At 50.0% G+C, this 20,163-nt stretch overlaps 1 protein-coding gene across 1 annotated transcript; it reads right to left on the minus strand.

Moving 5' to 3' along the window:
• Positions 1–1,369: 1,369 nt before the first annotated feature.
• On the minus strand, positions 1,370–14,537 carry RPS4X (ribosomal protein S4 X-linked). The gene is made up of 7 exons (XM_090061453.1): positions 14,461–14,537; positions 13,954–14,031; positions 12,233–12,413; positions 12,046–12,143; positions 8,492–8,663; positions 2,427–2,584; positions 1,370–1,541 (listed from the first exon to the last, which is right to left on the minus strand). The coding sequence occupies exons 1-7, from the start codon at positions 14,461–14,463 to the stop codon at positions 1,440–1,442; spliced, it is 792 nt and encodes a 263-aa protein (XP_089917579.1). The 5' UTR covers positions 14,464–14,537; the 3' UTR covers positions 1,370–1,439.
• Between the last annotated feature and the right edge of the window lie 5,626 nt (positions 14,538–20,163).

A 20,163-nucleotide genomic window follows, 5' to 3' on the forward strand; every position in this document is an offset into this window, starting at 1 on the left:
TTATTACCCAGCACATGCTCACTAATCACTGGGGTTATTAGAAGTCCCAAAACTTCAACCCTGCTGATGCGTTTGTGTCTGTTAATGAAGGTAAAAGTCATCCTACACATACACCTACCTCCCCCTTCCATTTCATCTGAGGAAAGGGGCAACCAGTGGGCTGCCTGCCACTTCTTAGGGAAGCCTCAACAGCAAATACAATATAAGCCTGGCACAGCAGCTCCTCCCTTGCCTCCCTCATCATCTTCTCCTCTGCAGGGCAATGCCAGCTACTCAAATTGACTGATGTTCTGATCTCCCAAGGGGTACTTTGTACCAAAAAACTTGTCCAAAATCTCTCCCAACTAAATAGTTGCTCCAATAAGTCATTAGAAAAAACCCTTGCCTCTCAAACTTCCACGTGTTTAGTCAGAGTGGAGTGCCGGGGTGGGGAGGAAATGAAGGGACAGACCTGTGTCAAACTGTCTGATGCTCCTACACCAGCAGTAAGGCATGATTGGATTTAATGTACAATCCCACAATAACACCTCCTGAAATCCTCCTCCTGTATGGATCACACATTAGATCCAATTGTGCCTTTACCTGCATGTGTAGAAGGGGCCTCACAAACATACACAGGATGAATTTGCTACAGGTTCAGTATTAGCACTAGATATGTAAAAAAGCCCATAACTAATGTGATGGCGAAGAAAACAAGCCAACAGGAAAGACCAGGCTTGATGCTCCTTATATTTCCGAATTTAAACACAAAAAAAAACCACCACCACAAACAGCAGTAACAAAAATTAGATCCTCCTCCTCAGGCACTCTCCATCTGAGATTATGGAGCAGAAGAGGGCATGTACCAGATGTTAAGTCCTTTGTAAGCCATTATTAAAGCAGTAAGTATTAATAATTATCATCACAAATGCCTGTTTCTGCAGCCACTTGGAGCCCTATCCCAAACTGTATTCATATAATGAGCCTTTCTGATTTTAATCAGTCCAAATTTACCATAAATTTGGTCAGATTTAGAAAAAGGATAGGACAAGATACTATAAACCTACATCTTGAGCCAACAGCAATTTGGTTACAAACTCCTTTCTGCATTTGCTGCCTCTTCCACTCTAGCTAGTTATAGAGGGCTACCCTGAAAACTAGCAGGTATGAGAAGATGCTGTTGTGCAGAAACACAAGCTGACCCCATTTGCTTTTGGGGTGGCAGGCCAGGACTAAGAGGAGTTAGACTGAATTAACTAACGGATGGGCAATCAGTTATTGAGACTGTATGGACAGCACTGCCTGCTACTATGGTGAAGTAGTCAGAACCACAGACCTTCAGGGGTAAACCTTAGACAAAACTCACATAATTCAAGAGAAACAGGCAGCATTTTGATTGGTAAAAGTTTTATTTGACAAAAAGAAGAAGTGACCTGCTGTCAGTCCACATATCTGAGGGCTTAACTACTGCTCTGTTTGGCTGCCAGTCTCTTGTCTCTCTCTTCGGCAATGGTCAGACGGATTCCCTTTCCACGGGGCAGGGAGATCCATGGCTTGTTACCCTAAAGCAGGAGGAAAGAAGCATGATGTCATACAGCGAGACACTGTTATGGTAACAGTGCCTCCCCACCCTCACAGGCTTCCACTGCACCTGGCAGACCTTCCCTCTCACTTGAGGGAACAGCTCTTGACATTTTCTTTGGACTTGTTTATGAAGAAGTGAACATCAATTCAAGTTCTGCCATTAAGTCAAACACATAAAAAAGTCTGCATAAATGCTTACTGCCATAAGTCAATTCAGAAAAGATTTAAGCTAAATGGATCTATGGTGTTCAAACCAAAATGGCAGCATCCACACCAGAATTTGCAAGTTTAAACTGGTTAAGAGACAAGACCAGTGTTTAGACAAAATACGAGTCCATCAGGACAATTTTTGAAGAGCAGGTGGATTTCTAATAACAAACAATCTTATTGCTTAAAAAGCTAAACTCACTGGCTGATTAGAAGCCACATTAAATCAGCTCTGAAAAGGTCAACTGAAGAGTCACAATAATTCCTGGCAAAACAGGTTTCATGAAAGGACCTGCTCAGCTTGGGCCTCACAACTTTTCAGTCGCATCCAGTCACTTCTGCACATTTAAGCAGTTGAGCTTTTGAATGAAAATCTTTACCTTACCACTAAATTGTCTGTGCAAAGACAGCCACAGCTTGTAGGTTATTGGGACCACATGGGGCAGGAGGGAGGGCACAGCAGCCCTAAGTCAATGCATGGCTTGAGCTAAACAGCTGTTGCAGAAGCAGTAGCTTCCTGCAGCATGTGTTCCAAGTAGTAACCCCTTCTAGCATTGCAGTCTGTTCCACCCACACTTGTCCAATAAGAAGACTCTTTATTGCAAGCCTCCCTCAGGGCAGGAAAAACATCCCAGGTCCTATTAGCTCACACTTACTTTGCCAATAACGAAGATGTTAGAGAGCCTGGTGGCAAAGCTGTTGCCATTGGCATCCTTCACGTGAACCACATCAAATGAGCCAGGATGTCTCTCCCGGTTAGTGATCACACCAATACGGCCCAAGTTAGCACCACCAGTCACCATGCACAGGTTACCTAGGTGGAAGGAAAGGCAGAAATAACAGTATTTATGAGCCTATGTACACCCATGTCAGAGAGCCCCTGTAACAAAAGTACACTGCTTGTCCGGGTTATGTGCAGACCGCTGCTGGAGACTAGATGCTCCAAATAGATTACAGCAGGGCTAAGCAATCTTTCGCGCACAGGCTGGAGCTTGCAACCCTGCTGTGGCTCCAGACCAGAAGCCTCCACCCCTACCCCCAAGCAACTGGATGCCTGCACTCTCTTGCTGCAGATACCCAACCCCTCTGCAATGAGGAGAACTCAGACACTGTGTTACAGGATCCCTAGAGAGGACAAGCAGCACATCAAAGCACAGCTCTTTGCCACCAATCTCCCATGCTAGATCACACCTTCACAGGCTGCAAGTTGCTGCAGACCCCTGGACTGCAGGGCTGTTGTGGTACAATGAGTATGGTGCAGATTAACCTTCCTGTTCCCAGACTACATAACAGTAAACAGAAACCCAACCAAGTCAGAGCAGACTAAGTAACTATGCATTCAACACAAAAGATTCTCTGTTCAATTGAATGGCTGACCTTCTTGACAGGGCTTTAAACTGAGACAGCTGGGGGACAGGCAGTCTACTAACAGTTCTAGCACAGGTCATGTCAGCTGCACTACCAATAACTTGGGCAGCACAAGGAAAGGTCTGAGACTTAACCCCTCAGGAAAGCACGGCAGTCTTAATGGCTTGTATACAAATGCCAGGAGCTTGGAAAATAAGCATGAAGAACTGGCCCCCTCCTAGTGAAAATGACTATGACCTTACAGGAATCATGGAGACCTGGTGGGACTCCACCTAGATTGGTCGGTGGCAGTAGAGGGTTACACCTTGTATAGGAGAGACCATATGGAGAAGAGAGGAGGGGGTGTTGCTCTCTACATCAAGAATCAGCTCGCATCCCTGCAGATTGAGTTTCCAAACCAGGAAGGGCGTCTTGAGACCCTCTGGGTCAAGGTACGAGGAGAACATGGGGAGGGTGACTTACTTGTAGCAATCTATCACAGACCTCCCCACCAAGAGGAAGACCTAGATCAGAAATTCAACAGAGAACTGTTCAAAGTCATTTGCTCCCAATGCACAGTCGTCATGGGGGACTTCAACTTCCCTGACATCTCTTGGGATGAGTGCATGGCCAAATCTGACAGGTTGTGTAGCTTTCTCATGTGCATCGATTACCTCTACCTAACCCAGGAGGTCTATGGGCCAACTGCGGAAGAGACATTGCTTGATCTGGTCCTGGCCAAAGGGGAGAACCTGGTTAGCCCTCTGTGGATCGAGGCAAAGCTTGGTGACAGCAACCATGAACTGGTCAACTTAGTTCACCGAAGAGCAGGCAAGCCCCTCAGTAAAACAAACATCCTTAACTTTGGGAAGGCCAAGAAAATTGGTCAGTCAGGCAATTAGAGGCCATATGCCCCCAGAAAAGGGAGTACACAAAGAAAGGTCATCTCTCAAAAACAGAATCCTTGAAGCACAGGGCAAAGCCATACCATCTCGCAAGAAATGCAGTCAACAGGCAAGGAAGCCCCCATGGCTGAATAAGGAACTGTCGGACCTCATTAAGCTCAAAAAAGTAGCCTACACCAGCTGGAAAACAGGAAGCATTACCAAAGAGGATTACTCTGCACTCGCCTGCACCTGTAGAGAGTGGTTGAGAAAAGCCAAGACACAAACCAAATTGAGGCTAGCTACAGGAATCAAGGACAACAAAAAGTCCTTCTTCAGATACATGGGAAGTCAGAAAAAGAACAAGGACTGGGCCCCTGAGAGATTCAATGGAGCAACTAACATCTGATGCCCAAGAAAAGCCCATCTCCTATATGACTTTTTTGCATCAGTTTTTCACCCTCCCAGGAGGATCACACTGCCAGGAATGGCACAAACCAATCCAGGAGCAGGTGACAGGCCCCAAATTGAAGTGGATCAGGTAATGGAACACCTTGAGAAACTGGACATTCACAAATCAGCAGGCCCAGATGGAATGCACCCAAGGGTCTTGAAAGAGCCGGCAGACATCATCGCATCCCCATTGGAAGAGATATTTGAAAAATCGTGATGCTCGGGCAATGTCCCGGATGATGGGAAAAGAGCCAGCGTGATCCCCATCTACAAGGAAAGGAGGAGGGATGGCCTAGGGAACTACAGACCAATCAGTCAGACTTCCATCCCTGGAAAAATCCTGGAGAAAATTGTCAAGGGACCCATCAATGCCAGACTAACTGAAGGCAAGCTTCTAACTAAATTCAGATTAACTGAATGCCAGCCAACATGACTCTGTGACTGGCAGGTCTTGCCTGACAAACCTCATCTCCTACGACCAGCTAACATGTGCCCTAGACAAGGGAGATTACGTGGACGTCATATATCTGGACTTCAATAAGGCCTTTGACCTAGTTCCCCATAATGTCCTCATGGTTAAACTGGGGAACTGTCACCTTGATCATCTTACAGTCCAATGGCTAGGCAACTGGCTACAGGGTCGGACCCAAAAAGAGTACTAGTGGAAGGGAGCAAATCAATGTGGCGCAGGGCTACCAGCAGAGTCCCCTCAGGGCTTGGTACCTGGGCCAGTACTCTTTAATATCTTCATCAGTGATCTGGATTCGGGAGTCAGAGGTGAACTGGCCAAGTTCGCAGACGATACCATATTATGGGGGAGAGTGGTCACGCCACAGGACAGGCTGGGAATACAGGCCGACTTGGATACACTCTCAAGGTGGGCTGACCAAAACCTGATGGCTTTCAATGCAGAGAAGTGCAAGGTGCTGCACCTCAGTAGGAAGAACCCCCAATATACTTACAGGTTCAGCAGTGTTACACTCACTAGCTCCATGACCAAAAGGGACTTGGGGGTCTTGATTGACCATAAGATGAATATGAGCCACCAATGTGATGCTGTGGCTAGCAAAGCTAACCAAACTCTGGCATGCATCCACCGATGCATCTCAAGCAAAACCAGGGAAGTCATCCTCCCACTTTACTCGGCCCTAGTGAGACTGCAGCTGGAGTACTGTGTCCAGTATTGGGCCTCCCACTTCAGGAAGGATGTGGAGAAGCTTGAGAGAGTCCAGAGAAGAACCACTCATGTGATCCAAGGCCTGGAGGGAAAGCTGTACAAGGAGAGGCTAAGGGACTTAGAACTCTTTAGTCTGGAGAAGAGAAGACTCAGGGGGCACTTGGTGGCAGCCTATAATTACATGAGGGGTACATCAGGACCTGGGAGAACAGCTGTTCACCAGAGCTCCCCAAGGGATAACAAGGTCTAATGGCCATAAGGCCGATTTAGACTAGATATAAAAAAAAAGTTCTTTATGGTGCGTGTCCAGGGTCTGGAACAAACTTCCCCCAGAGGTGGTGCAAGCACATACTTTGGTCTCTTTAAAAAAAACAGGTGTATATATTTCTTGCTGGGGTCACTTGATTCCAGCTGACTTCCCGCCTATGGAGGGGGGGGTTGGACTCAATCTCATGAGGTCCCTTCCAGCCCATAATGTCTATGAAATCTATGAATTAGCACCAAATAGACACCTCCTACTACTGGGCAGATTGGCCAACAATGGCATGCCTCAAACCTTTTGCAATTCCAAGCACAGACACTACAGCTGATTTCTAATGTTTCATCAAATGCAAACAGCTTAAGACTGATGTTTTCATAAACGTGAATATGATACACCTGAACAGTAACCTAGTACCAGTAACTTCATCCACCCAACTTAGCTCCTACCATCTAAAAATCAGAACTGCTTTTGAAGAGATCCTCAAGTTTTAGGAGTCATCAGGACAAGGCAGGCAAACTTTAGAAGCACAGAGTAGAAATGACGCCTTATTTGTGAGATCCATTATTTCACTACAGGGAACCCTGGCAGTGACCCACAGCAACACTGGATGCGACTGCATCTTTCTTGCAATGAAGAATAGGGTGTTGTTAGAATAGCTGCATCAATCTATACATTGCCATTAAAAGTAGTTCAAGCACACAACCATGTGACACCTTGCAAGTGTATTTCTTCAACTAGCACGTGTTTCATAGAATCGTAGAAAGTTAAGGTTGGAAGGGACCTCAGGAGGTCATCTAGTCCAGCCCCATGCTCAAAGCAAGACCATCCCCAATGAGATCATCCCAGCCAAAGCTCTGTCTAGCCAGAAAAAACCCAGGGATGGAGCTTCCACCACCTCTCTGGGTAACCTGTTCCAGTGTTTTACTACCCCCCAGTAAGAAAATTCTTCCAAATATTTACCCTAAACTTCCCTTGCTGAAACTTGAGACCATTGCTTGTTGTTCTGTCATCTGCCACCACTGAGAATAGCCTAGTTCCAACCTCTTTCGAACCCCTCTTCAAGTAGTTGAAGACTGCTATTAAGTCTCTTCTCAGTCTCCTCTTCTCTAAAGAAGCCCAGTTCTCCCAGTCTTTCCTCATAAGTCACGTCCAGCAGCCACCTCACCATATTTATTGCCCTCCACTGGACTCTCTCCAATTTATCTACATCCTTTCTGTAGTGGGGGGCCCAAAAGTGAACACAGTACTCCAGGTGTGGCCTCGCCAGTACTGAATAGAGGGGAGTAATCACCTCCTTTGACCTACTGGCAACTGACTTACTAATGCAGTCCAGTATGTTCTTAGCCTTCTTGGGAACAAGGGCACACTGCTGGCTCATATTCAATTTATTGTCCACCGTAACCCCCAGGTCCTTTTCTGCAGAGCTGCTTCCCAGCCAGTCAGCCCCCAGCCTGTACTGATGTATGGGACTGTTCCATCTTAATTACAGGACTTTGCACTTGTCCTTGCTGAACCTCATGAGATTCCTCTGGCCCAATCCTCCAATCTGTCTAAACTAACCCTACCATTCAGTATATCTACTATTCCCCACTCGTGTGGGGAGTGGCGTCTTCTGCAAACATCTGCTTTCAGCTCCTCCAGCATATACTCACATTCACTACTGGGGTCTTACCCTTCAAACCTAGTGATGCATTTGGGTCTGTTTCCAAAGGCAGAAGTCACCCTGTTTGTATAATGCTCCTTCCATTTCAACCAAGGACAGACGGAATACATTGAACTGCAGGGCTGCTTCAGAGGAAAGCCTCAACACCAAACAATGAAATGCAAGCCCTGGCATTTCAGCTCTTCCCACACCAAACAATGGAGGATTTGCACACTAAGCCTGAACAAAGCCAGTCCTCAAGGTTTCTAAAGTGCTCCCCAAGCCAGAAGACACCACCTCCTCCAGGACAAAAGCATCAGGCTTTTTCTTCAAGGGTCCAGCTAGAGTCTAGTTTCCTTTCTCAGTATAAAAAGATCCCTGCACTGTCAGTGAAGAAAACACCAAATTACAGGAGTTTCATTTAAAGACTATGATTTTTTGCAACCTGCATTTTGTAAATGCCACCTTGCTTGAAAAAACTCCAGACCCTTCAAACTTATCAAGAAACTTGCATCTGGCTCTGCAGATGATCACTGAAACAGGGAACAATGAATGTGTGCGATGAATCTCAACCAGCAATTCTCAATGAGGCTGCTACCCAGGAGGCAAGTGAGGAGTAGGACAGAGCTGACCAGAGCTCTCCCCTTCCCTAGCCAGTACTGCACAAGGGGGTAAACACTGTAATCAGCAGTTTCTGAAATAAGGCCACTCAGCTTGCTCAAGTTAAAGGGCTTGGAGTCTAAAAAAGGTTGAAAACCACTAGTCTAGATCTTGACTGCTGTTCTGATCCCACCAGAAGCCTAGAACCAAAGCCTCCACTTTCCCTTCCACCTTTGAAAAACTAGAACTAGTTTTGTTCCCACAAATCCTACTGCCTGTTCTATGGAAGGCCACTGCACACTCTGGGCTAGGCATGAGCAGAGGGCTGGGGTAAGAGAGGCGATGGAAGCACATACCTGTGTCAAACTTGATGAAGTCTGTGATTTTGCCAGTCTCCAAGTCAATCTGGATAGTATCATTCACCTTGATGAGGGGGTCTGGGTAGCGGATGGTGCGGGCATCATGGGTCACCAGATGAGGGATTCCTTTAGTGCCCACAAAGATCTTCCTTACCTTGCACAGCTTGTACTGTAAACAGAAAGCAGGAGCCATCAGTGTGCACAGAACCAGGCTTACACCTTACAGCACAGCAGAGCCTAATCTCATTTAAAAATAGCATTATCAGAGCTACTGAATAGATCAAACATGGAGACCATGCTTAACTCCAAGGCAATTCCCTAACAGGCTTTATTAACTGCCACTTATACCAGGGAAGGGCTTATCTAAGTTCTTTGCAAAAGAGGAATTGTTCTGACATTTTCTTGGAGTCAAAAACAAGTGAAAAGTAAGAGCTGGCATTTTCCTATGAATGCCTCAAACTGAACGTGGGGTGCGTCTTGAGTCTGAAGAAGTTTAGAACCACTGCTGTAGAGTGGTTTCTACTGACAATTCAAGTTAGTCTCAGGACAGACAACTCCATTACAGTTGCCTTTTCAATGCAAAGGCCATCTGTCAGAAAGCCCCAAGTACACACTTTTTTCATTCTTGCCAGTACCCAATGCTGCTTTTATGTCCCACACATTCAGAGGGTGAAAGTCACAAATAGAGCTGCATTGATACATCAGTCTGATATCAGATTAGTACCAATATAAAGAAAATTGGCTATAATGGAAATCGGCCTGATACAACTAATAATTTGGCAGATAAATGCTTGTGCATGTGTGCAGCCACAGAGCAGTACTCAGGCAGCGAGAAGAGCTGTGTGCAGCCGTAAAACCCTTGTGGTGGGAGAGAGGAAGGAAGGGGCGTGGTGGGGGCAGATCAATCCCCCCCCAGTGACAGATGGACTGGGGCAGGGCAGATGCAGACACTACAGCTGTGGCTCTTGGGGGGGCGAGGGGGCAGCTCCCACAACTGCATGCACCCCAGGAGGGCATGGGAGGGGGGCCCTGTGCCCCTGGATCTGCAAAGGGCAGGGTAGGCTGCAGCTGCGGGCTGGAGCCAGGGCTCTTCTCAGCAGGGGCTGGGCTTGGGGCAGGGGTTACAGAGGGGGCTGCGGCTATCCCAAATTTCGCCATAGCACCACTCCTAGTGCTGACACTGCCACCCACCCAGCACAGCCCTGGCTCTTCCCAGAGCATGGGTGGAGATGAGGTGCTGAGCTAGGGCTGTGCCAGGCGGGCACCAGCACTGGGAGTGGGGCTACAGCGAAATTTGGGGTGGCTGCAGCCCCCCCCCGGTCTGAGCCCAGCCCCCACACCCATCCCACAGCTGAAGCCCGCCGCACCCTGTGCAGATCTGAGGGGCATGCACCACTGACTTCAAATGATTACAGTTCCCAATTTAAAAAGAGTCAATAAGAGTGAAGCAGAGTCAATGTTGCAAGTAAAACAGGTTACTAGTGAGCCTGTGAGGAGGCAGGATTAAATCCACCTAAGGAAACAGGTCCCAACGCTTTTTGGACTCAGTGGCCACTGCCCATTTCTCGTAACATGCCCTGTAACCTGTCTGTCAATATTTTTAACTGAAAATAAACTGGAGCAATCCATGGACAGTTTACCCTAGCTCTGTGGAGCACAGACCAGTTTGAGAACCACTAATATACTCATTTTAGCATCCAAAGAGTACAGCCAATCCTGCGGGCAGCAAGCTTGGTCTACACTACTGGATCTGACTAAGGGTTTTTGGCTGCCAAAGCTATACTAGTTCCCCAAACATCCTTTCCAAGAGTCCTGCCAGCAAAGCTGCACTGGCTAAGACATGGTGGTCAACCTGTTTAGCAAGCATGTCAAAACTTAAGCTCCACATCCTCTCCAAATGCCACTCTGATCCCTTATCTGCCAAGATGCCGCTCTGCTTTCTACTCCCAATCGTATCCGTCATGTTGCCTGCTCCCTCCCTGATCTTCTGCATGCCACATAGACTGCCTGTCACTTGGGACACCTATGCTGCAGATCACCAACCCCTGGGCTAGTAAATGCAGTCTTTTCCCACCCCAAAATGATGTAGGTGCCAGCAGAACTGTCCAATATAGACAATGGCTTGGTTCTTCTGAAGCAAACACTTGCTGACCATCACAAGGACCTGCACACCTACCCACTCTGAGAATCTGAAGGCAGGCTTATATAAAGACAACCGCAGGGCTCGGTCCTCGGGCCCACGCTGCTCAACTTCTTCATCAGTACTTGGACGAGGGGGTAAAAAGCACCCTGTTCAAATTTGCTGATGACACTAAGATGTGGGGGGATGTGGGCATGCTAGAAGGGAGGAATAGGCTACAATCACACCTAGACAGGTTACAGGGGTGGGCGGATGAGAACAGGATGGGATTCAACACCGACAAGTACAAAGTGATGCACCTGGGGAGAAACAACCGGCACCACACCTACAGGTTGGGGAACTCCTTTCTTGTCAGTACAGAGGCAGAAAAGGATCTTGGAGTCATCATTGACTCCAAGATGAACATCGGCCGGCAGTGTGGGGATGCGGCCAGGAAGGCCAACCACACCTTGTCATGCATCCACAAATGCATCTCAAGCAGGTCCAAGGAGGTGATCCTCCCCCTCCATGCGGCACTGGTCAGGCCGCAGCTGGAGTACTGCGTCCAATTCTGGGCGCCGCACTTCAAGAGGGATGTCGACAGCATGGAGAGGGTCCAGAGGAAGGCCACCCGCATGATCAGGGGACAGCAGGGCAGGCCTTATGAGGAGAGGCTATGGGACCTGAACCTGTTCAGCCTTCACAAGAGAAGGCTGGGGGGGGGATCTAGTGGCCTGTTACAAACTAGTCAGAGGAGACCAGCAGGCACTGGGGAAGTCGCTGTTCCCCTGAGCACTATCAGGAGTGACCAGGAATAACGGTCACAAGCTGGCAGAGGGTAGATTTAGGCTACATATCAGGAGGCACTACTTCACTGTCAGGGCGACTAGGATCTGGAACCAACTTCCAAGAGAAGTGGTGCTGGCTCCTACCCTGGGGGTCTTTAAGAGCAGGCTAGATATACATCTTCATGGAGTTGTTTGACCCCAGTACTCTTTCCTGCCATGGCAGGGGGTCGGACTTGATCTGCTCAGGTCCCTTCCAACCCTAGAAACTATGAAGCTATGAAACTATAAAGGAAAGCTATAAGCAGAGGTTACTCTGGACCCCCACTGGCTCTCAGACAACCAACTACAACCTTTTACGTACAGAGATTTGGTGAACATCCTCCACTTCACCAAGAGCCCCAAGTTCTTCCCGCTCTATGATCCAAAAGAGGGTGAACATTCATTCCTTAAATCAGTGTGTTGATGGATATTGTATCAATCATTTGGGCCAGACACCTGGAAGTCCATATTCAAAGAAAGAAGCTCAGTTCTACACCCTGACCCTAACGGTTCTGACAAACCAAATAAAACCAAACTCTACCCTTAGCTGGGGCAAGCTCCATAGCTTGCTGAAGACCCTCACACTGCCAGGAAGATGAACTCACCTTGGCCTCTTCAGCTGTGATGCGGTGAACAGCAAAACGACCCTTGGTATCATACACGAGGCGGAAGTGCTCACCGGTCTTCTCAATGCTGATGACATCTGGTTGTAAACATAAGAATCATTAATCAAGAAACGTGTCCATTTGCCTCCAAACCTTTCCAGCTCTCACAAGATCTGTCCCCACTAACCCATGAAGCCAGCAGGATAGGTTATGTCGGTGCGGACTTTGCCATCAATCTTGATGAACCTCTGCATGCAGATCTTCTTGACCTCATCTCCTGTCAGGGCATACTTGAGTCTGTTCCTCAGAAAGATGATGAGTGGAAGGCACTCTCTTAGTTTATGAGGACCTGTTGATGGACGGGGAGCCTGCAAAATGAGGGAAAAGACAACTATTCCAACTGTTCTATCATGTAAGCAAAGACCACCTTTCTAACCTACAACGTAGCAAACATTGTCTCTTTTGACTTAGATTTCCTCATTCTTTCACAGGAAGCGTGGGTTCCACTACCTAACAGCAGTCCTGCTCCTTATATGCCACTGATAACCAAACATCTGCAGACAGTACTCAACTCTGGTTTCTCCTTCCTTCACTTCTACAATATCCCTTTGCTAACCTCTAGAGCAGCAGGTCCAAGATGCAGTTGTTCATATGCCACTTTATTAACATTTGTTTTGAAGCAAATGGAGGGAACAGTAAACACCCCTACCAGTCAGGGACCCCCTGCTCGAGAGCATAGCCTAAGGCCCATCCATTTCCTTAGGCTCCTGTTGACAAAGTAAATGAGCAAAAACATTCCAGATGATGTGGGGTTCAGGTGGAGATGCATTTAAAAACCTATGCTGTGCTGTAAGTTGGGTAAACACCTAAAACTGCTAAGCAGGTTTTCCACATCACAAATTAACGCTCAAATGTTGAAAGTGAATGCATGTAACAAAGCCTTGTGTGTTTAGGTTGTGCACTGTGGGGGTGCACGCTGTTCCAACACGGGGGCAAGCCTTGGTCACCCCATGCTCTGAGAACAGGCAAAGCACCAAGGCAAGTTACAAATAGAAAGGCTAAGGTAAGAAAGTAGCACTACAATAGGTTAAAAAAAAAAAAAAATCAATACCAAGTTTACATTTATATATTTCAAGAGCTGCTGAAAAACTTCAGTTCTCTAAGCAAGCCAACCCCAACTATTCTAACACAACCCAACAAAAGCAATCTGCTTACTCCTCTGCTCAGGAGGCCCCTGAGCAAACCCTGCCAAGCCATCCAGGCAGCTGCCAACTAGATGGAGCACCAAGGCTTCAGTACAGGCAGTCCTCAAACTTACGACAGTTTTCAGGAACCAACTGCATCTCAAGTAAAATGAATACTATAGCTACATTAATGTATTCATATTGTAACTAGCAATCATATTGATTTGGAAGAACTTTTTTGAGGTGATTTTGCTAGACTTTTTGACAGGTTCTGGTTTGGACTTTTTGAAAGGGTTCTTGGCTGCGGGTTTTTCAGGAGTCTTGTCTGCTTTCTTAAAGACAGTGCCAAAGGAAGTTTGGACAGATGTTCTCCAGGGAGACCGGCGACGCAGCAAACTTGCTCGCTGGCATGGCATGGTGTTGGATCAAGTATTCCAAGTGGAAACTCATGTCAGAAAGCTGAAGCAGGGTGTCAACTTATAAACCTAGTAAGTGCATAACGTTGTAAGCTGAGGACTGCCCATACTGGATTAAGACTTTAACTAAACTACACAAGGATGGCAAAGCCAAAACATCACAAGAGCATCAGCTCACCAATTTGCTCATCAAACAGGAGGCAGAAGCTTTTCAAACAACTGCTGAGCTTCTTTTCAAATTAAAAGAAGAAAATGTTCCATCTTCTAGCTAAAGTTTAAGCCTACACAAATCAAAGAGCAATACTTACAAACACCCCCGTCAGCTTGTCCAGCATCCAGTGTTTTGGAGCAGCCACGCGCTTCAGGTGCTTTTTGGGACCACGAGCCTGGGAGAGAGGCAGGATGGGTTAAGATGCAGAAATTGCTCCCTTGGTGCCTGAACCCACAACCGCTGCAACACCAGGAAAGCCTCCAAAGTCCCGTCCCTAGAGCCCAACGCCCGCATCTCCCGTGCCCGCCGGCGGGGCGCAGCCAGCGAGCCCCGGGACTCGGCCACCCCGGGCGGGAGAAGCCGCGGCCGCCGCATCTCGGGCAGCGGGCGGCAGCTCACGCCGCTCCCCGCTCCAGCGGGCCCGTCCGCACCGCGCCCCGAGGCCGCCCGGGGCTTCCCCGGCCACGCGGGAGCAGAGCCGCCCCGAGCCCGGCGGCAGCAGCGGCCCGCAAGGCGGCAGAGCCGACAGAGGAGAGGCCCCGGCCCGGCGCGGCGCGGATGCCAGCGGATGCGGCAGAGCCCCAGGCCCGGGCCGCGAACTCACCATGGCCGCGCTCCGCCGGGGAAAGGGTCGCGCGCTTCCGGGCCGCCGCCGATATCCGGAACGCCGCCGCCGCGCTCGCGCGCCTTAGCGCCGGGGAGAAACAGCGCCGCCCTGGGGCCGGAGGCCGCCAGCGCGCACAGCCGTCCGCGCGCCGCCGCGCCCCCCGGCAGCCACGTGTTCGCGGCCGAGGCCGGGCCGGAGCTGCGCGGGGAGCAGCGGGCGCTAACCGCCGCCGCCCGCGGGAAATGGCGCGTCTTCGGCGCTCGCACCTGCAGCGCGGCCGCGGCCCCGGCCCCGTCTTCCGGGCCTGCAGAGGCGGGGAAATCCTCCGCCCCACATGGGCAGGTCGTGGCACCCAGGCCAACCTCCTTGCTGCATCCAGGCGCTCTGCGAAACGCTGCAAGGCCGCGCCGACGGCCACCTTGAGAAGATGGCACCGTGAGCAACTCGTCCCCCGAGGCTGGGGGCGCAGCGACCGGCCCCAGCAGCCGCGGCGCCGTGAGCGGCCAGGGCAGGCGGAGCGGCGTCGGCAGCAAGGGGCGGTGAGCCGCGAGCGCCCGCAGATGCCGGCAGCGGGCAGTCTCGGGGAGCGCCTGCCCCCCGCACCCTGCCCACGCGGCGCTGTGATGGGCACTGCCATCAAACGTTGGGAGAAGCTGGCTGCTGAGGACTCCAGCAGTGCCACACCCTCGACCTGTCACACCCTCAAAGCAGAGAAGAGAGAAAAGGAGAGGAATCCCAGCCCGAAGCCTACTCTCCCCTGCGGAAAGACCTCCAGCTTCTGTGGATGGGTCTGTGGCTCAAGGATTGGACTCTTTGGTCACCTCCAGACCCATCTATGCGCCATGGTAGGGATCATCTTTGAATTGAGGGATTGCCAATGACAACAGCAGAGCTGCCTGGGGAGAGACCAGTGATAACCCCCACTCCTCCCCCCAACATATGGGTCTTGTCTCTCTGGTGCTGGGTGGAGCTGCATAGGACCTGAGGGATGCAGGTGCCTAACTCCTATTGAAATCAACAGGTGTAAATACCTTGGAGGAGTCTGTGCCCACACGTGCAGTGCCTTAGACAGACCACTACCCTGGAAGCTGGCAGCAGAAGTTATGTCCGAGGCAGGGTGCAGGAGTAGAGGTGTGGGTGAGGCGCGGAGCTACGGCGGTTTTGTCAACAGACAAGTATGGAGGCACCAAGGCACTTCATTGACTTGGGGACTTCATAATTATGGTTCTGGAGAACCCAGGATGGAATCAATTTTCTGATCTGCCACTTTGTGTGGATATCTTTGCATCAAGTTTCCAACCAGCAGCATAGCCACCCCCTAGCCCAGAACATGAAATATTAAGAAGTAACCTACTTGGGATGGCTGCAGCTCCTGACATTTGATCCTGCTGGGTATTGATTTTCTAGTTGTCTTCTGCAGCCAGCAGGATTTGAAATGTACTTATCTTAAGAAAAATGTAGCAACACATCATTCTGAGAGCCAGGAATTGTAGAAAAAGCACGAAATATTGTGAGATTCACCAGCACTGGCACCACTGCTGATCTATAACACAATAAGGGAGCCAGCAAGTGCTTTGAGAGCAACAGCTGGAGAGTCCATGCTGCAGAGGAGACAAGCATTGAGTAGGGGTACACCAACACAGACTTTTGGGGCTGATACCGATAGCTGATTTTTAAGGAGGCATATCAGCCAATACCAATTTGATTTCCGATACCAGCCTAGCAACTTGAAGAGCTGCGTGTAGCTGGTAAGTCTGATGTGGGGGAAGAACCATGGCTTGTCTGGGGGGTGGCTCCCACCACTGTATGCTGCTCGTTTGGGAGCTGCTGATCCAGTAGCTCCCGCCACTCGTCCAGGAGGGCTTGAGGGGGGCGGGGGGAAGTGTGCCTCTGGATCTGCGTGGGGCAGAGCAGGGTGGGCTCTTGCTGGCAGGACAGGGTGGGGCTGTACTCGGGGCTGGCAGCAGCGGTGCTGAGAAGGGGCTACAGGAGGGCTGCAGCCATCCCAACATTTGCCATAGCACCCCCCCCAACCTTCCTTCCCAGCACTGTCACGACCTGCCCCATGCAGCCCCACCCTGCCAGGAAGAGGTTGGCACAGCCCAGCCCTGCCAGAAATTGCCCACACAGATTCAGGGGCACACCCCCCCCCAGGCCCTCCTGGAGAAGCAGCAGCAGGAACCACCTGGCGAGCGCCAGACCAGAGGCTCGCAGCAGTAAGAGCCGAGCCGCCCAAACCAGCCGCAGCTCCGTCTTGCACTTGCCCCGCCCTGGCTGGGCAGCACTTGCTCCTGCCCCAGCCCAAGTCCTCCCTCACCGCAGGGGCTTTTATCTGCCCCGCCATGCCCCTTTCCTCCACCCTCCCCTTCCACCACACCGGACTTACAAGCTGCACGCAGCTCTCCAAGGTGCCCGGCGGTGCTCCTCGCCACTTACATGCTGTGCTGCAGCTGCATGCATGCACAGACCATTTATTGGCCATATTGGCCCAATTTCTAATGCAGCCAATTTTCTTTATATTAGTGCTGATCCAATATTAGACCGATATATCGGTGCACTTCTAGTCCTTAGTAATGCGGGGAAAGTTTGTAATAGATAAAGAATCTTTACCAATGTGAGTCCGATGAGATACAGGCAAGCCGGGCTGATCCTGCTCCTTGCTGCCACATGCAGCCCCTGGAACTGGCTGGAGCTGTGCACTGGTGGGTAAAAGTGCCTGCATGGGCCATGAGCACCCCAAGGACCTGCCGCCTGGTGCTGCTGCTAGCAGCTGTACTGCTGCCAGCAGCTGTGCATCATGGTGGGGTGTAGGGGGGTCCCCACAACCCCCACCCTTCCTCACACCCTACACATCCACACCCTGCCACCACAACACCCCCCATATATACACACCCCACAATGTACCCTACATCTCCCCATATACACAGCCACACCTCCTCACAAACCCCACACATCCCCCTCCATTTACACACAATATACAAAAATAAGACTTTATTTTTGAGCTATTGTGTGTATCAATATGTATGGATCTCAGAGGCAAAACCAGCAGCAGCAGAAAGGAGGAGTCTGAAGGAGGAACAGGACATGAGGGTGAGGAGACAGGAAGAGGAGAGTTAGGCTGCGGGAGAGCAGCAGGCCCTGTAACAGCTCTGTAAGAAACTGCTATAATAAAGACACTGTTTATATTAAGTAGAGAGCTGCCCCTGGATTACCCAGGCAGGATCACATGAAACATTATGCAATCATCTCTATATACACTACACAAATGCAAATCATAACAAAATTATTTTTTTTAATTAAAATATGTTACAGTAGATGTTTGACTTTTAGTATATGACTTGGTTTTTTTCTGGTTCAAAAGGAGTATTTCTGGTGGCAAAGGTTAGGCGTTAAGGGCAGGACTTCCAGTCAGTCCCAAGATGGTGACCAGGGGGCAGGGCACCTGTCAAGGGGCAGGGCTACAGTTCAGCAGACATCATTAAGCAGCCCTCCAGCCAAAAATAATTGCCTTGTCTGCTCCTGCTTTAGTGCCTCCTCTCTCCTTTCCATCCTTGTATCCTGTAGATTGCCCTTCTCTGTTCTTTAGTTCTTCTGCAGTGGTGTACCAGTGGGGGAGGCAGGAGGGGCCCATGGCTCCTGGGCGCTGGCTGGAGGGGGGCGTCAGCGGAGCCCTTCAGAGCCAGGCAGAGGGGCTGCAGCGCCTCCTGCATTTGGTGTGTAGTTCGCCTGTGCCCCTGCCCTGCGGGTTGTAAGTTTCTTCGGCTGTTCTGGCCAGAAATTCCAGCTGCCGCGCCTCCCCCTGCATCCGGTGTGCCACGCTGTTAATTTCCCTGTGGAAATGCCGTAGGACAGGAGAGGGGGCACTGTACACTGCTCAGATCATCCGGGGGAGGGGGCGGTGCTGGGGAAGGGTGCAAATGCAAGTACTGGCCCCCAGGCGCCAGAGACCCATGGTAAACTACTGCTCTTTTGTCATTTTACATGCTGCGGACTAGAACCGCTCTCCCCTCCCTCATTCTAGATAAGAAGTTTTCCCTGTATCCACACCTCTTTGCAACAGTGTCCGTGCTGTTAGCCCCTAGCTAGTGTGCACAGTCCTATAGATTCTTGGGCTTAATTGCTTTCTGGATGCCCAGTCGTGTAGGTGAAGGATACCTGTGCTGCGTCTTTACTCTGCTCAGGTTAGCTGGTTCTGCACGATTACTATGGAATGTCTTCCATGCAATCTGCTGACTAATCTCTCCTATACAATGGGTGTCTTAGGTCTGTTTCCTTCATGTGTTCAGCGCTGCTCAGACTAGTGCAAATAGGACAGTTCAGAGGTCCATGTCCAAGAATTGTGAGAGTTGCCCAGTAATTTCTGGCCCTGGCTTTGCAAGCCATGCCATGGTGGATACACAGGAAAAGATGCACCTATGTCGTGGAAGAAACCAGCAGAACAGGAAGAGAGAAATCACTCAGTTAGTAGGGAAAAAAGGGTGGGCAGCAAAGGTAGTGGCAGACCCACAAGGAGTTTGTAGCAGGGGCTAGGAAATGCAGAAGGAGTAGGCAAGAAGGAAGTTCAACCAGCTCAAGGGATGGGGAAGCACAGAGAAAGTAGAGATGTTATGAAGAGAGGGGAAAGCAGTGGAGGCAGAGAAGGAGCTGAGGCTCCTGTACATTATCGCACCGTTCCACACTTGACTTCAGAACACAGGACAGAAGGGGTCCTTATTCCACCCACTGACTTGGGCTTCACCTGGTCATTCACGGCATAACCAGGAACCGTGGCTGGGAGGACAGCCCCACCGCTACTGCCTGACTTTCATTCTGTGGCTATATAATCCAGAGTAGCACAGATCAAACAGCCCTGCGTGACACTTTTTTACTCTTTCCATGGCACAGTTGGAATCCCCCTCTGAAGATGCTGAAATGAAAGATCCTCCCTTACCAGTGGAAACAGGTGTTGTTAATACAGTCATACACCGAGAAGTAACACACCAGTTGAAGTAGGTGATATGCCCAATGTCGCGGAGAAAACCTGTAACTACATCAGAAGTGGACTCTAGGCATCCTGAATCCCCGTTCATTGCCCTACCCACAGACTACTGTTGCTGTCTTAGCTCACATGTAGCATTGGATTAAATGAGTTAACTGGTCTTCAATCACTGCATAGTTTGCCACAGCAGAGGATCCAGCCCAGTTTGTTAGCAGAACCCCTCTATGAGGCCCCCGGGTATTGTGTGATGTCAGGCAGTGCCCCTTGTTTTGCCCACCCCATTGGGATGGCTCAGTCCTGGGGGATGGGACGGGATTAGGACTTTCCACACTAAGGAAAAGGAGGGATGTACATGTAGAAAAGTACCTATCCCATCTCCAGCTGTAGGCCCTCTTCTCCCCTATCCTTCTTTCCTACAGGGCCCCTGGAATGGCAGCTCCCCATACCTTTCCCAAGAGTTCCTCAGTATCTAGTAGGAGAAGAGTCGCCTTAGATTTGGAGATGGGTAGCCCAAGATTGCAGGCTTTGGCCCTCCTAAGCAGAGGAAAGCTGGGCCAAACTCACCATATCAATTTTACCTAGCTGGGGAATGTGGTGGCCTGAGGTTGGGGAAGTTTCACATCAGGCCTCCCAGAGTCCCTGCCCCATCCTTCACTTCCCCTGTCCTGCTTCCCACTTACACTTCTCCCAGCTGGGAGATTAACTTCCTAGGGCCTGAACCC

The sequence above is a fragment of the Crocodylus siamensis genome, chromosome 8 (genome assembly GCF_052110815.1).
Source record: "Crocodylus siamensis isolate JL-2025a chromosome 8, ASM5211081v1, whole genome shotgun sequence".
Lineage (NCBI taxonomy): Eukaryota > Metazoa > Chordata > Crocodylia > Crocodylidae > Crocodylus > Crocodylus siamensis.

What these genes read in the sequence shown, in the direction of transcription:
- RPS4X (XM_090061453.1), bottom strand. An exon ending in ACAAGCTGACGGGGGTGTTT is followed by an intron (nt 12,414 to 13,953) that starts GTAAGTATTGCT and finishes CTCATTTTGCAG; the next exon opens with GCTCCCCGTCCATCAACAGG. An exon ending in CTATCCTGCTGGCTTCATGG is followed by an intron (nt 12,144 to 12,232) that starts GTTAGTGGGGAC and finishes GTTTACAACCAG; the next exon opens with ATGTCATCAGCATTGAGAAG.